At 46.5% G+C, this 12,422-nt stretch overlaps 1 protein-coding gene across 1 annotated transcript; it reads left to right on the forward strand.

The window, feature by feature from the left end:
* The first annotated feature begins 2,381 nt into the window (after positions 1-2,381).
* On the forward strand, positions 2,382-10,753 carry shha (sonic hedgehog signaling molecule a). The gene is made up of 3 exons (XM_056434628.1): positions 2,382-2,957; positions 6,716-6,977; positions 8,917-10,753. The coding sequence occupies exons 1-3, from the start codon at positions 2,658-2,660 to the stop codon at positions 9,597-9,599; spliced, it is 1,245 nt and encodes a 414-aa protein (XP_056290603.1). The 5' UTR covers positions 2,382-2,657; the 3' UTR covers positions 9,600-10,753.
* The last annotated feature ends 1,669 nt before the right edge of the window (positions 10,754-12,422 follow it).

Here is a 12,422-nt window from a genome sequence, read left to right on the forward strand (position 1 = left end):
TAAATTGGCCTAAGATATTTTGATGAATAGTCTCAAACTGTTTGCAGTGATTTCCACTGCCAATAGTTGCGAACTCCACCCATCTTGCACTGGAGGAGGCCAAAGCCAAACAATGAAGTGTAATGTTTGCAAATACTATTTGCCCCAGGTCGGGCTGATCGATGCTTGGTTTCATCTGTGGGAGAAACTCAAGTTCAAATCCAGTCAGTCACATCAGCACACCTCGCTCTTTAGGCTGCATTATTCATCACAATCTCTGCATTATGCATTTCACTTAGCATCACATTTTGTCACTCGGGTCAAATTACAAAGAAGCCCTTAAAGTCGATGTAATCATAACAATACTTATGATCGTCTCATCCTTTTTGTCAGGACTGAGGCCTCTATGGACCCCCCCCCCCCTCACCCCACCCTTCACCCCCCACCCCCTCCCTCCTCCGGCCGCCTGTGGTTTTGAGGCGTTTGTGTGGCATGCCAGGTTTTTATCTCAGAGCGGTGACACCTGAACCGAGACTCTGACCCCGGGCCAAACACAGCCCCCGGCGTCCCTCAGGGCACCACAAATGCTGTCAGCTCTGTGTTTGAACAGTATCTGCAAAAACAACTGCAGAAATATGTCTAGAAAAGACATCTACATGTCAATTCAGCAATGTGTGCACTGGAAACCATCACTGATGGTGGTGGTGGGGTCGGGTGGGGGGGGGGGGGGGGGGGTTACATGGCAGTGTGCCAAGTGCAAAAGCCACCTTTTGGGCCAAGATTTTGATGTCCGTGATCTCAGTGAGCGGCCGGCACGCTCACCTGCCCCGGTCGCAGTTGGCACAGACTGATGGACAGCAGACTGGAGGTCAGCCAGAGGGAGGTTTAATGAGACCGGGGCCACACCAGAGGCTGGCGTGTCCGGCTTCACTTCACAGCACCTGTGTCCCACTGTCAGCGTGATGAGAGCTAAAGTTGCCCCCAAAACAGCCTCTCTTCCTGCAACTACTCTACATGGTTGGTTTGTTACATAACTCGTCTTCCTCAAACATTTGAGATATCCAAAGTGATATGCCTCAAATGTGCGATACCGTGGTACAGTGTGATGGTGCCATGCTGTTTTTAATCAACAACACTAAACTATTTCCTAATTGGCTATAATCATATATAACTATAATGTGTGTTTTGGGGTGAAAACAACTCTGCGAGGGTTGTTGATTGAAATCCAATCTAATAGGACTGGAGAATGAATGACGGGCGTGCTGTGTGTTACTTACCATGAGTGCACTAAGCCCCCTCTCCTCCCCTTCTCCTTTAAAGGAGTCAAGAGGAAGTTACAGTTGGGTGCAAACATAAATGTCTGCCACGGCTAGTAGATAGAGTAGATGGAGTGGGTACCCATGCTTAATCTGTTGATGAAGTGGACTTTGGAAGGAAGATAACCGACATGGTGGTCGTTGCAGGACAATATAGGCGCTAAATAGATTGGTTCCATGGAGAAATGGCCTTCGACAGGCCTGGAATACCTTCTCTAAAGCTCCTCGTTCATCATACCTGATGTTGCGAGGAGTCAGAGATGTGTGAATATATGAATATAAGTTTAGAGAGAGAAAATAAATAAATCGGATGAAATCATAATTTAAAGAATAAAATGCGTTGACGGGCACGAGGAGGAGGAGGAGGAGGAAGGGGGGGGGGGGCGCACTGTGCGCGAACAGCGCAGACATGAGTGCAGGTCGGTTTTCAAGTTTGAGTGAAATGTTAAATAATTGAGTAGGCTAGTGCCAAATCAAACAAATGTACAATTCCGTTGTTTGCTGAGATGTCTTTCGATTAAGACCCATGGCACGGAACGTCTCGAGAGCCATGTCCGTGCGTGGTGGGAAACTGTTCCACCAATGAAATGATGTGTACAGTAAGTACATTACTCCTCATTGTTTCTGTGTTCGTACATTCGGAGGATACGAGGTCACAGCTAAATCATCCGGCACCACAGGCGCGCGCATGCAGTGCGCGTCCGAGAGCGGTTTTATTCTCCTGGGAAATGCATTCTGCGCGTAAAGTTATCCCGCAGACGCAATTCAATCCCCGCACAAATACTGAAATCACTTCCCCGAACTGCGCCGCTTCGGCTCGGTCGCTCCTGCCTTTCCATGTGAAATCTGGAAGAAGAAAAAAATGGAAGGTTGAAAAAAGACGCTTTATAATTGATGTTTTCCCATGGAACAGCCCCTCCTCCCCGCAACACAGGCTCACCCTCAGGTGGAAGAAATCTTTTTTTGTGGGATAACATCAGGAGGGTTTGTCTAGGCGAGCCAATCAAATCCCTCCTCTGCAATAGATCGGTGCTATAATACAAAGCAGTAAAAGCGGTCGCCTCACACAAGCGGCTGCAGCTCGACTCGAGATCCCGTGGCTTTTAATTCCTTCACAACTTTTTTTTTTTTAAACCCTCCTTTCGATGTGCCCCGTTATTACCGTTTGTCCGAGGCGTTCATTTCCGCACCTGCCACAGTAGAGACCGGGCGAAGGCGAAGTAGAGGAGGAGACAAGGGCATTGCGAGAGCCGGGAGAGGCACACGGTAGAGAGAGGGAGAGGTAGAGAGAGGGAGAGGGAGAAGGAGAGAGAGAGATAGCAGCGGCGACTCGTTTGAGATCTTATAAAGGACCACAAAAAAATGCTGCTCTGGACCAGAATCGTATTGGTGGGTCTCGTCTGCTTGTCCTTGGTCGCCTCTGGGATGGGATGCGGACCGGGCAGGGGCTACGGCAGGAGAAGACACCCGAAGAAGCTGACACCTCTTGCGTACAAGCAGTTCATCCCCAACGTGGCGGAGAAGACCCTCGGGGCAAGCGGCAGATACGAAGGCAAGATCACGAGAAACTCCGAGCGATTTAAAGAGCTGACTCCCAATTATAACACAGACATCATATTCAAGGACGAGGAGAACACCGGTGCCGACCGGCTAATGACTCAGGTAAGGAGACAGAACCTCCTCTCCCCCTCCCCCGCCCCCCTCCTCTTCCCCTTTACCGGCCGTCTCCTAACGCACCATCACTGCGCACTGCCACAACCTCCTTGTCGGGCTGATTGCGCACCTTAAGGGAAGTCTGCTTTACCCCGCCGCTGAACTCTTCACACTGAGCCTTTTTTAACTTCACTGTAAAAGCAGATGCGCTGCATGCACCAGCAGCCGGGGAGTTGTTCGTCTTCTTCACAGTCTGCAGGCTGGAGGCGAATGTAGAAATGCAGCTGGAGAAGTGATGTGCAAGGCGGACAGTCAGGACACTCGGCCTTCATGATTGTGACAGTGTTTTTGAAATATTAATGTGCCCCTCTCCTCACATCTATATTGGTATCTTTGTGAGGCTCTGTTTGTTGTGCTGCGGACGCGCGTTCACGTTAGATTGCATGTTGGGAGCACATTCAGTACGCGTTGCCTAATTACGCTTATAAATTAGGCAACGCTTTAAAAAAATCTTCTTTATTCCAGCCCCGAATGCACAGAGCTTATTCAGGCATGGCGTGGCTCATTCAGACGTTTTCTCAGTACAGGCTGCTTTAATTCAGCCTTTCCCATGATGTGCACCAGTGCATGAAACCAGTGGCATGTCTTGGAGAGTGTTCTGAACACTGTCAGGACTTCCTGGTGGGATTCGGTCAATATAGGAGCGAGGCGCGCAGGGGGTGATGGTGCCTTACTGGCCTGGATGATGACATCTTCTTTAAAACATATCTATTTATGTATACTCCATCCTAATGTAGACGGTTAGTTGTTGAAGCTCACAACACGTCGGAGAGATTCTTCTCCTGGTTGCAGGATGCCGCGTCGCTTCAGCATGACTTTTAGCACTCAGATGCTGGTGAATTATTAAAAGCGCTAGGGTGATATTGGCTAAGTAATAACACAATGCCGGTTGTGATGCTGGCGGTGCTGGTGGTGCTGAAGCCGCAGGCGCGCGCGCCGGAGTCCCTGAACCCGTGCATGAGCACGAGCTCAGATGAAATATTCACTGTGCGTGCGGTCTCGGCGTCCTCTCAGCCCTCCACGCATCTCCTCTGTGATACAGGTTCACGCAGAGAGACCGTGAAATCACAGGCGCGTGCGGGGATGTGATGCCCAAACTGAAGGTTCAGGGTTCCCCTTCGGATCCTCCAGGGGCATGGCGCAGAAAGCTGGAGGAAGATGGATAATTTGATTTAGATGTTAGTGTTATTTCATTCATTTATGAGAATATTGTGTAACATGGATCTGCAAGGCTTTTATCTAAGTAAAACACCCCACCTGCTGTATACACAGCTGTGTTTACAGGTCTGTCTAAAATCATAACGAGAAGGGAGTACCTCAGATAAGATGTGATTATATGGCAGACATTTAGGGGCCTCAAATACGCGTTTTGGAGCTGCTGTTTTATAGATTAATTAGAAAGAAGGTAGTTGTTGCTTCTGGGTCGTTGTCAGCTTTGCACTCAGCATCCGAGCATTTACAGAAAACACAACAACATGCTCTAAGTGTGACATGTACATGAAAGGGCTTTTTATGCACCCCTCACTGGGCCCTAAAACGCAGTTTGAACTGATGACCTTTGCTCAGCTGGAGGCTGAAGTAAGTTAAAACAGGTGAGATTGTTCTTATTGTACATGACATATGGTCATCAAATTATGGTATACATCCAAAGGAGAGGAGCTGAGTTGTTTTGAAGGCTACTCTGCTCGTGGTGTAAGCATTATCACATGGGAATGTACGCTGTGCCAACGGTCTTTGCGCTGTTCCACGGCTTTACGCATGAACCTCGTGGGCTCTTACGCACAGAGTTTTACGCATGAATATAGTGGACTTGGGCACGTGCGTGCCGTGGCTGCCTAGGTGTGTGCAATAAATATCAATCAATCAATTGACTCAAGACTATAATAGTTACTTTTTTTTAAAGCGCCTCAACAAGCAGATAGCCCTCGAAAAGTTGCCAACGGCGGCGTTTAACAGACTTTTAGAGACGAATTTCTGGGGCACAAGGAGCACGACTCCCACCAATGTAATCCACAAATTATAGGTTCGTGTTCAGTCGTAAACTAGTTTGGTCCTAAAAACAAGAGGGGGCATTCTCTCGTGGAGATGTCCTTAATTCAATGTATTTGCTGTGAACTTTCGTTTGTTTTATCATATCAGAGACAGCATGTAAAGCAGAATACGGATCTCCCGTGCAATTAAAGTAAACACTTGATATGCCCGGTTAAATCATGTCATCCACACCGGCAATATACTTCCCACGCGGAGGTAAAGCTCCACTGCTTGAGACTCTGCAGTCTTGGGGAAAGAGATGAGCTGGCGGCTTGTTTATACTGACAGGTAGCTGAAGTGTTTCCTCTAACCAAATCATTTGTGAAAAGATTAAGAGGGAGGCTGTTGAACAACTTTAGCCCGAGCACAAAGCGCCGGGTCTCGGGCTCCCTGCTGGGCTTCACGGTGGCTGAGCAGAATTTGGCTTGATTTGCGGCACACGACCTAATGAATTAATAAATAGGTTCAGCTTTACGGCTCTTGACTCCGACAATCCCACTCACAATATGGGAGGGTTTTTTTCTTGGGAGGGGAGGGGGGGTCGTTTGTTTTTTAAGTTGTTGTGTTATTCATCACATTCTACACGTGTGATATCCTCATAAAACATCCAGTGATATTTGTCGGTGCCTTTATTGTTTTTTGTTGTTGTTGTTTTTGTTATACGAGTTTCGGGGTTCTGTGTAAACATGTTTGCTTTATAGGACACGCCGTCTGTCCATAAAGAAGACAGGACAGTGGCTCACACACACGCACGCACACACACACGCACACACACGCACTTCTCCGCGTGCGCCCAAACCATTCCTGGATATTTCACAAGTCTGTCAGTCAGCAGCCCAAACAGCCCGACTTAAGGAGGCATGTCACGTTTCTCAGACTTTGCAGGAGAGGGATAATGAAAGTTTCCCTCCGCGGTTGGGCTGAAAAGACTCTTTGTGATGTTTTATTTGACATATTGGTTGAGCGTCGAGAATAGTTGTCTTGGAGAAGGCCAAGCATCTTCATTGAGAGCGCAGAGAGGTTTGGGGGAGAGATGGGGGTTTATTTATAAGACCAACTCCAGATATTTTAAGGCATGGCAGCTGCTCCCTAAATCACCTTCATATCATATGCGTATCAATTATTGATTGAAAGAAAACAGACATGTTGCAACCAACAAAAGAGTCGCTAATTTCACAGCCTAAAATACTCATGAATTTCTGATGCTGTATATGCATGTTGTGTTCAATGCAACACTTTTGGAAAGAAAGGGAGGCTGCTCGCACCTTTCCAAGACCAAAAGACCCACGTGTCACCGGCCAGTGAAGCGATCGGTGCCTTATCAATATTTCATCAGCAGCTTTCCTATCCCTCTGACGCTGCTGCACACTGAGCAATGTAGAAGCTCAAAACTGCAGTTCAGCCCCAGTGTCGCCTCAGCCGGGAGGAATCAGGTGTGGGCGTGGCCTACTTTTTTTAAAATCATCATGGCCAGCAGAGAGATGTATTGGGATGCGCCATTTCTAAAAGATGATATATTGTAGTTATGATGAGCACCTGCGAAAGTCTTGGCAAACGGCGGTGGGCCAATTACAAGACATGCAGCTCTAGAATGAGCCTTTTTCCCTCAGTGTGCCGCTCTGGACATCTTTTTGGACTCAGCAGGTGACTAACGGGTCCATTTCTCCCTCCCGCAGAGATGTAAAGACAAGTTGAACTCCCTGGCCATCTCGGTGATGAATCAGTGGCCCGGGGTGAAGCTGCGGGTCACCGAGGGATGGGACGAAGACGGACACCACTTCGAGGAGTCGCTCCACTACGAGGGCCGGGCCGTGGACATCACCACCTCGGACAGAGACAAGAGCAAGTACGGCACTCTGTCCCGGCTGGCGGTGGAGGCCGGGTTCGACTGGGTCTACTACGAATCCAAAGCCCACATCCACTGCTCGGTGAAAGCAGGTAAGCATCCCCCCCCCCCACCTGTCATGCGCACTGTGCTGCCCGCTGTGTCACCGGGGCGCGCTTCCCGTCAGGTGCGATGGTAATCTGCAGGAGCAGGTGCAGCTCTGGGGAGCTGCAGTCCCGCCTTATCTTTGAGAGAACTTCCCTTGCGACATCAGAGTTCCTTCAGCTGCTCGCGAAGGGGGGAAGCAAACGAGATTAGACGTGCAGGAAGGCGTCAAAAACGACGTTGGTGTTTTTTAATGATTGATTTCAGTGACCAATCAGATGCAACATGGACAGGCTGCGAGGAACAGCGCGCGCGAGCGGAAATGCAGAACCACGTGGTTTGTGTTGATTCGTTTGAATCACGATTATTAAGAAAACTCATCATTCAGATAATGATTAGTCACAAGCACGCATTATTACCTCATTGTTGTGTCTAATGAGGTAATTGGAATGCAGCGTGCTGCCATTCATTTGGACTGAGCCATATTTCTATGAATGATGGATGTATGGCGTTGTGAGCGTTTCCCATGCAGCTCATTTCTTGATCTTACATCGCCCCACACCGTCTCCTGGTGGGAACCACGGCCACAAGCTAACCATAGAAAAGAAAATCATGTTGTTCAACTATTTATTTTTTGCACATCACTTGAAGCCAACATAAAGTACTGGAAGTTGGGATTTTTTCTTCTAGGATGTAATTTGGAATTCGATCAAGCTGATGAGAAAAGGAAAATCCTTTCTTGTTTGAGATATTTTTTTCGGATTTTATTCGTCTCAGTTTTGAGATCCAGGTGTTATATTAAAGACACTATTCGTTTAAGTTGCTTTTTGGGGGGATGAGACGTCCTTACAGGCCTTCACTGAGCTAAAGGACACCTATGGCGCGAAGAAACTATATTTCCTCACACCGAGGAACACTGGCACCTTTTTTTTTTTTTTTTTTCAGACTTTATTGATAAATCCCTTACTTATCATTCAACACACACGTTTTGAGATCACAGTATGGGCCGGGCCGACGTGTCATTCGGGGTCATGCGACTTTACCAAAAGGATTTGGCTGAACAATGTGGAATTGGTTGGGCTAAATCTGGTTTTCAGTTGTCACCTTATTTCATGCTCGGGAATCTTAAAAGAAGATTAAAAGACCCCAACTTCAGAGTATCACCCCTTTTTGCTGTGTGCAGGACAGAGTGGTCCTAGAGACCGGTATGTGAAGAGCTCCACCAAGGCCAACATTATTGTCATCAAGCCCGACAACAAAGCAGCGCGAGGTGGTAGAAAGAGGGCACATTGATGTGGCACAACAGAAAGCATTTAAGAGTCCGGGCCCTCATTTAAATTCAAATCTACAACTCGAGAGGCTTGGAAAAGTGGCTCCACTGGGTAAATAGGAGTTGTGAGTCGCCTATTTGTGTGAATTGTCACATAGAGGTTTCTGCACCTGAGTAAATATGGGGACGAGTAGCTGGGAAAGGCGTAAGTGTTCTTTACCAAGAGTAGCTTGATACACAAGCTGATTTAGAATAACAATGGCTGCTCTTTATTGGGTTTTTTAATTAAGAATAGATGAGCCAAGGCTTTCAGTTTTCTCGTCTCAGACAACGTGGGCCGAGCCAATACGCATTTGGCATGGAGGAGCAGACAGACAACATTATGCAAAAATGCATATGGCCCACCATGTGTGTAGGCAGGGAAAATACAAATATGAGGGGGGGAAAGAAGGTTGCTGAATAGGCTTTTGAATGACCACAGGGCACCTGTTATTTAAAAAAAAAAAAATTCTTAAAGTTTAAAAAACTTGCTTTATAACATAATAATAACATAATAAATTAGCAGTAGATCTACAATACTTCTGTCATGGTGGAAATCTTCATTTTCTAAATGTGTATTTAAAAAAAAAGTTTTTAAAAGTATATTGTATTTTAACAAAACACTTTTATTTGAACAGAAAACTCCGTGGCAGCGAAGTCCGGCGGCTGCTTCCCGGGCTCTTCCACCGTCACCCTGCAGGACGGCACCGAGAAGCCGGTCGGACTCCTCCAACCGGGAGACCGGGTCCTGGCAGCAGACGGCGAGGGGAACCCCGTGTACACCGACTTCATCATGTTCATTGACCAAGACTCCGCGACCACGAGGCTCTTCTACGTGATCGAAACCGAGTCGGGCCACACGGTCACACTCACCGCGGCGCACCTCCTCTTCGTGGGCCACAACGCCACCAAAAGGGCGCAGCAGATGTCCGCGGTGTTCGCCAGCCAAGTGCGATCTGGACAAAAAGTGTTCGTGTTCGAGTCCGAGCGAAGTCGACTGGAGCCCGTGACCGTAAAACGGATTTACACGCAAGAGCACGAGGGCTCCTTCGCGCCGGTAACCATGCAGGGGACCGTGGTGGTGGACCGGGTGCTCGCGTCCTGTTACGCGGTGATTGAAGACCACGACCTGGCGCACTGGGCCCTGGCACCCGTCAGGCTCGCCCACTGGGTGTCCTCGTTGCTGTTCCCTTCCCAGCCTCGTGCCCGCGCGCAGAGCGACGGGGTGCACTGGTACTCCAAGATCCTTTATCAATTAGGAACATGGCTCCTGGACAGCCACTCGATCCATCCACTTGGGATGTCCGTGTCCTCAAGTTGAAACCTCGAGGAGCAGAATGAGACTTACATGTAGGACACACGAACTATTCAGTAGATTAAACAAATTAAATAATAATAATAATTAAACGAACGAACAAACAAACAAGACAAAGGCCCCAGCGGAGTTGGGATATTTATTTCAGTGACTTTTCCATGTGTTTTCCCCTCTTTCAAAGAATGAATGGAGCCTTAAAAAAGTTTCTCTTTGAATAATTTATTCTCATGTGAACTCGTTGCCGTACCACACACACACACACACACACACACACACACACACACACACGCCCCCCCCCCCCCCACACACACACACACACACGTGGATTTTGAAACAGTGTGAGCGGCAAATTGTGCATAATCTATTTTTGTATATCTGAAATGCACCCAAAAAAAAGATGGAAGAAAAAAAAAAGGACAGAAAAAATGAAGAAAAAAATGAAAAAGAGAAAATATCACCAGGAGAAAGAAGAAGACCATGTAGAAAGGAACTAACGTTGACAGGTTGTAATGTTCATATGTGCATATATGTGCAACTGACTGTTATATTTGGGGAGAACAAACTTCGCGGGGTTCCATAAATTATATTTTTATACACAGAATTGTAAATTAGATTTTGACAGATCGCTACCGAATCACATTTCGTTATTTGAAATAGTGTAAGATATGAGAATATATTTTAATTTAAATACAGTAGTTGGGAAAGTATTGGAAAATCTTGTACTGCTTGGTTTATTAAGAATTTTATTATTTTGGAAACTGTTCGTTTAAGTTGTCGGAGAGGGACAGATATTCTGCCTCATGTCTGCATTCTCTGCTTTTCGTTTTTGTTGTGTTTCTATTTTTCTGTTTTCTTCTGAGAAAAATATTAAATGCAGATTCTGACAATTCAGTAACAGTTAAAGTAGTACTGAAACCGTTTCGTTAAATAAATTAATAAGTAACTCCTGTAAATGTACTAAAATGTATTTTTCTTTTCATATTTTGTAATAGGGAAATAGTTTTATAGAAATGACCTGCGGCAGATGCAAAGTTTGGATAGTCTCTATAGCCAGACCATACCAGTTAACTTTCATAACAGGGCGGTGCGTCAAAAATGTCTAGAGTTTATTATTTATATGTTTATTACAAAATGAGATAAAGAAAATCTTCAAACTTGCAGTTGTTACATGTCTTTGTCTGAGTGAACTTCGCAGTAAACACGAGGAGGAACATTTTAACCACATTCTGAGGCATTAATAAACGAGTGAATGGGAACTGCTCATCGATACACAAATTGCATCGCAATTTTAACTTCGATCTAAACTGTGTTCCACAACGAAAGTGCATTCATGTGCAGGGTTATAATTATCAATTATTATATTATTCACGTGGTAATTGAATGCGCTTCACTGGGAGGGCTCACATACAACCCCCCCCCCGCTCTCTCCCTCCCTATTTGCTCGCTTTTTACAAAATGGAGAAAATATTGCGCTTTGAAGTACCTTTTGCATGCTTGCGAAATGTTGAGAGCCCATGTCACATTTAACGAGGCTAGCCCTTCGCAAATAACTCCTCACTTGCAGACAAATTAAACAGAAGTGTGTTTGTTGGCCCTAAATGTGCTGCTCGGTGTCTGCTGGCTGAGGTCAGATTGCTCCATCAGTGACTGACAGTCGGCTCCGGAGGAAGAAACCCGGCCATTGTTGAAATCACAGCTCACTATAAAACATTTAACAGCCGCAACAAATCGCCATAATCCTTCAGTATTTCCACAAGGACTTATAACGCGTCACAGCGAGGCTTTTAGTTCCTTATGCATGTCCTCTGGACGTGTTCTGTGGTATTAAAAAATGATCTTTTCCCCACATTGATGACAGCATCAGTTTCTTCCACGAACTGCGTTATTAATTTGATCAAGTGCGACACCACGCGGCCACACACGTGTACTGCAGCGGGGCGCGCGCGCACAGCTGGAAGTGGCTTTTATAGGAAGGTTGAGTGAAATCACAAAGGAGCCGTGGCTGCTATTCACGAGCTATAAAAGTGTGTGTGAAGTGATTTTCAAGGATTTAAGTTTGAAGCATCGCAACCAATTTAACTGATTATATTCTTTGAAACTATTATATTTTGCCATTTTATTTATTTATATCACAAAAGTGATCATCTTTCCCACCCAGACTTATCAAAAGGCACACAAAAAGAAGAAAAGGTCCATTGAACTCGAGTTTGTGAACACTGTAGCAACACGAGCAGGAATTCCTTCTCCCACATTGTGTTTGGTTGTTGATACTGCGAGGTGGAAACTTTGAGGAGGGACAAAGCAGGCCCATCTCTGCCACGCGGTGACCTTGGGTCCCTGACGGATACAAAAGCGTCCGTGCAGGGCCGCATTCCTCAGAGCAGGTAAACAGAGCCTCCTCTAATCCCTCTGGGGGCCCTCAGTCTGCTCGGGCTCAACAACGGCTTTTACAAATGTTGACATTTGCAAACATGAACCGTCTGGCATTGTGGAAAACACAACTGGCTGTTTCTGAGTAGGGTTCTGCAAATGGGAAGCGCTCCGGGGTTCTTCCCAGGCAACGTTCACTCTCCTCTGAGGCCGAAACCAGCAGAGCGCTCAGGACGGAGGTGGTGAGTTAGAGAGGGAAATACATTTTTACAAGGATCTGGCCCTGAACGTGACACACACCTTTTACTATGGCCTCCTCCCTCACTGTCAATAAACGGGAAGTGAACTTTAACTAGACTGAGCAAATGATAGATGGATGAACAAATAGAGCAGATGGACGGTTCAAAGTATAGTTATACTTTTTTGTTTGACCAAAATAGAGAGAAACCATCAGGGCCG

This window comes from Pseudoliparis swirei, chromosome 16 (assembly GCF_029220125.1).
Source record: "Pseudoliparis swirei isolate HS2019 ecotype Mariana Trench chromosome 16, NWPU_hadal_v1, whole genome shotgun sequence".
NCBI classification, from domain to species: Eukaryota; Metazoa; Chordata; class Actinopteri; order Perciformes; family Liparidae; genus Pseudoliparis; species Pseudoliparis swirei.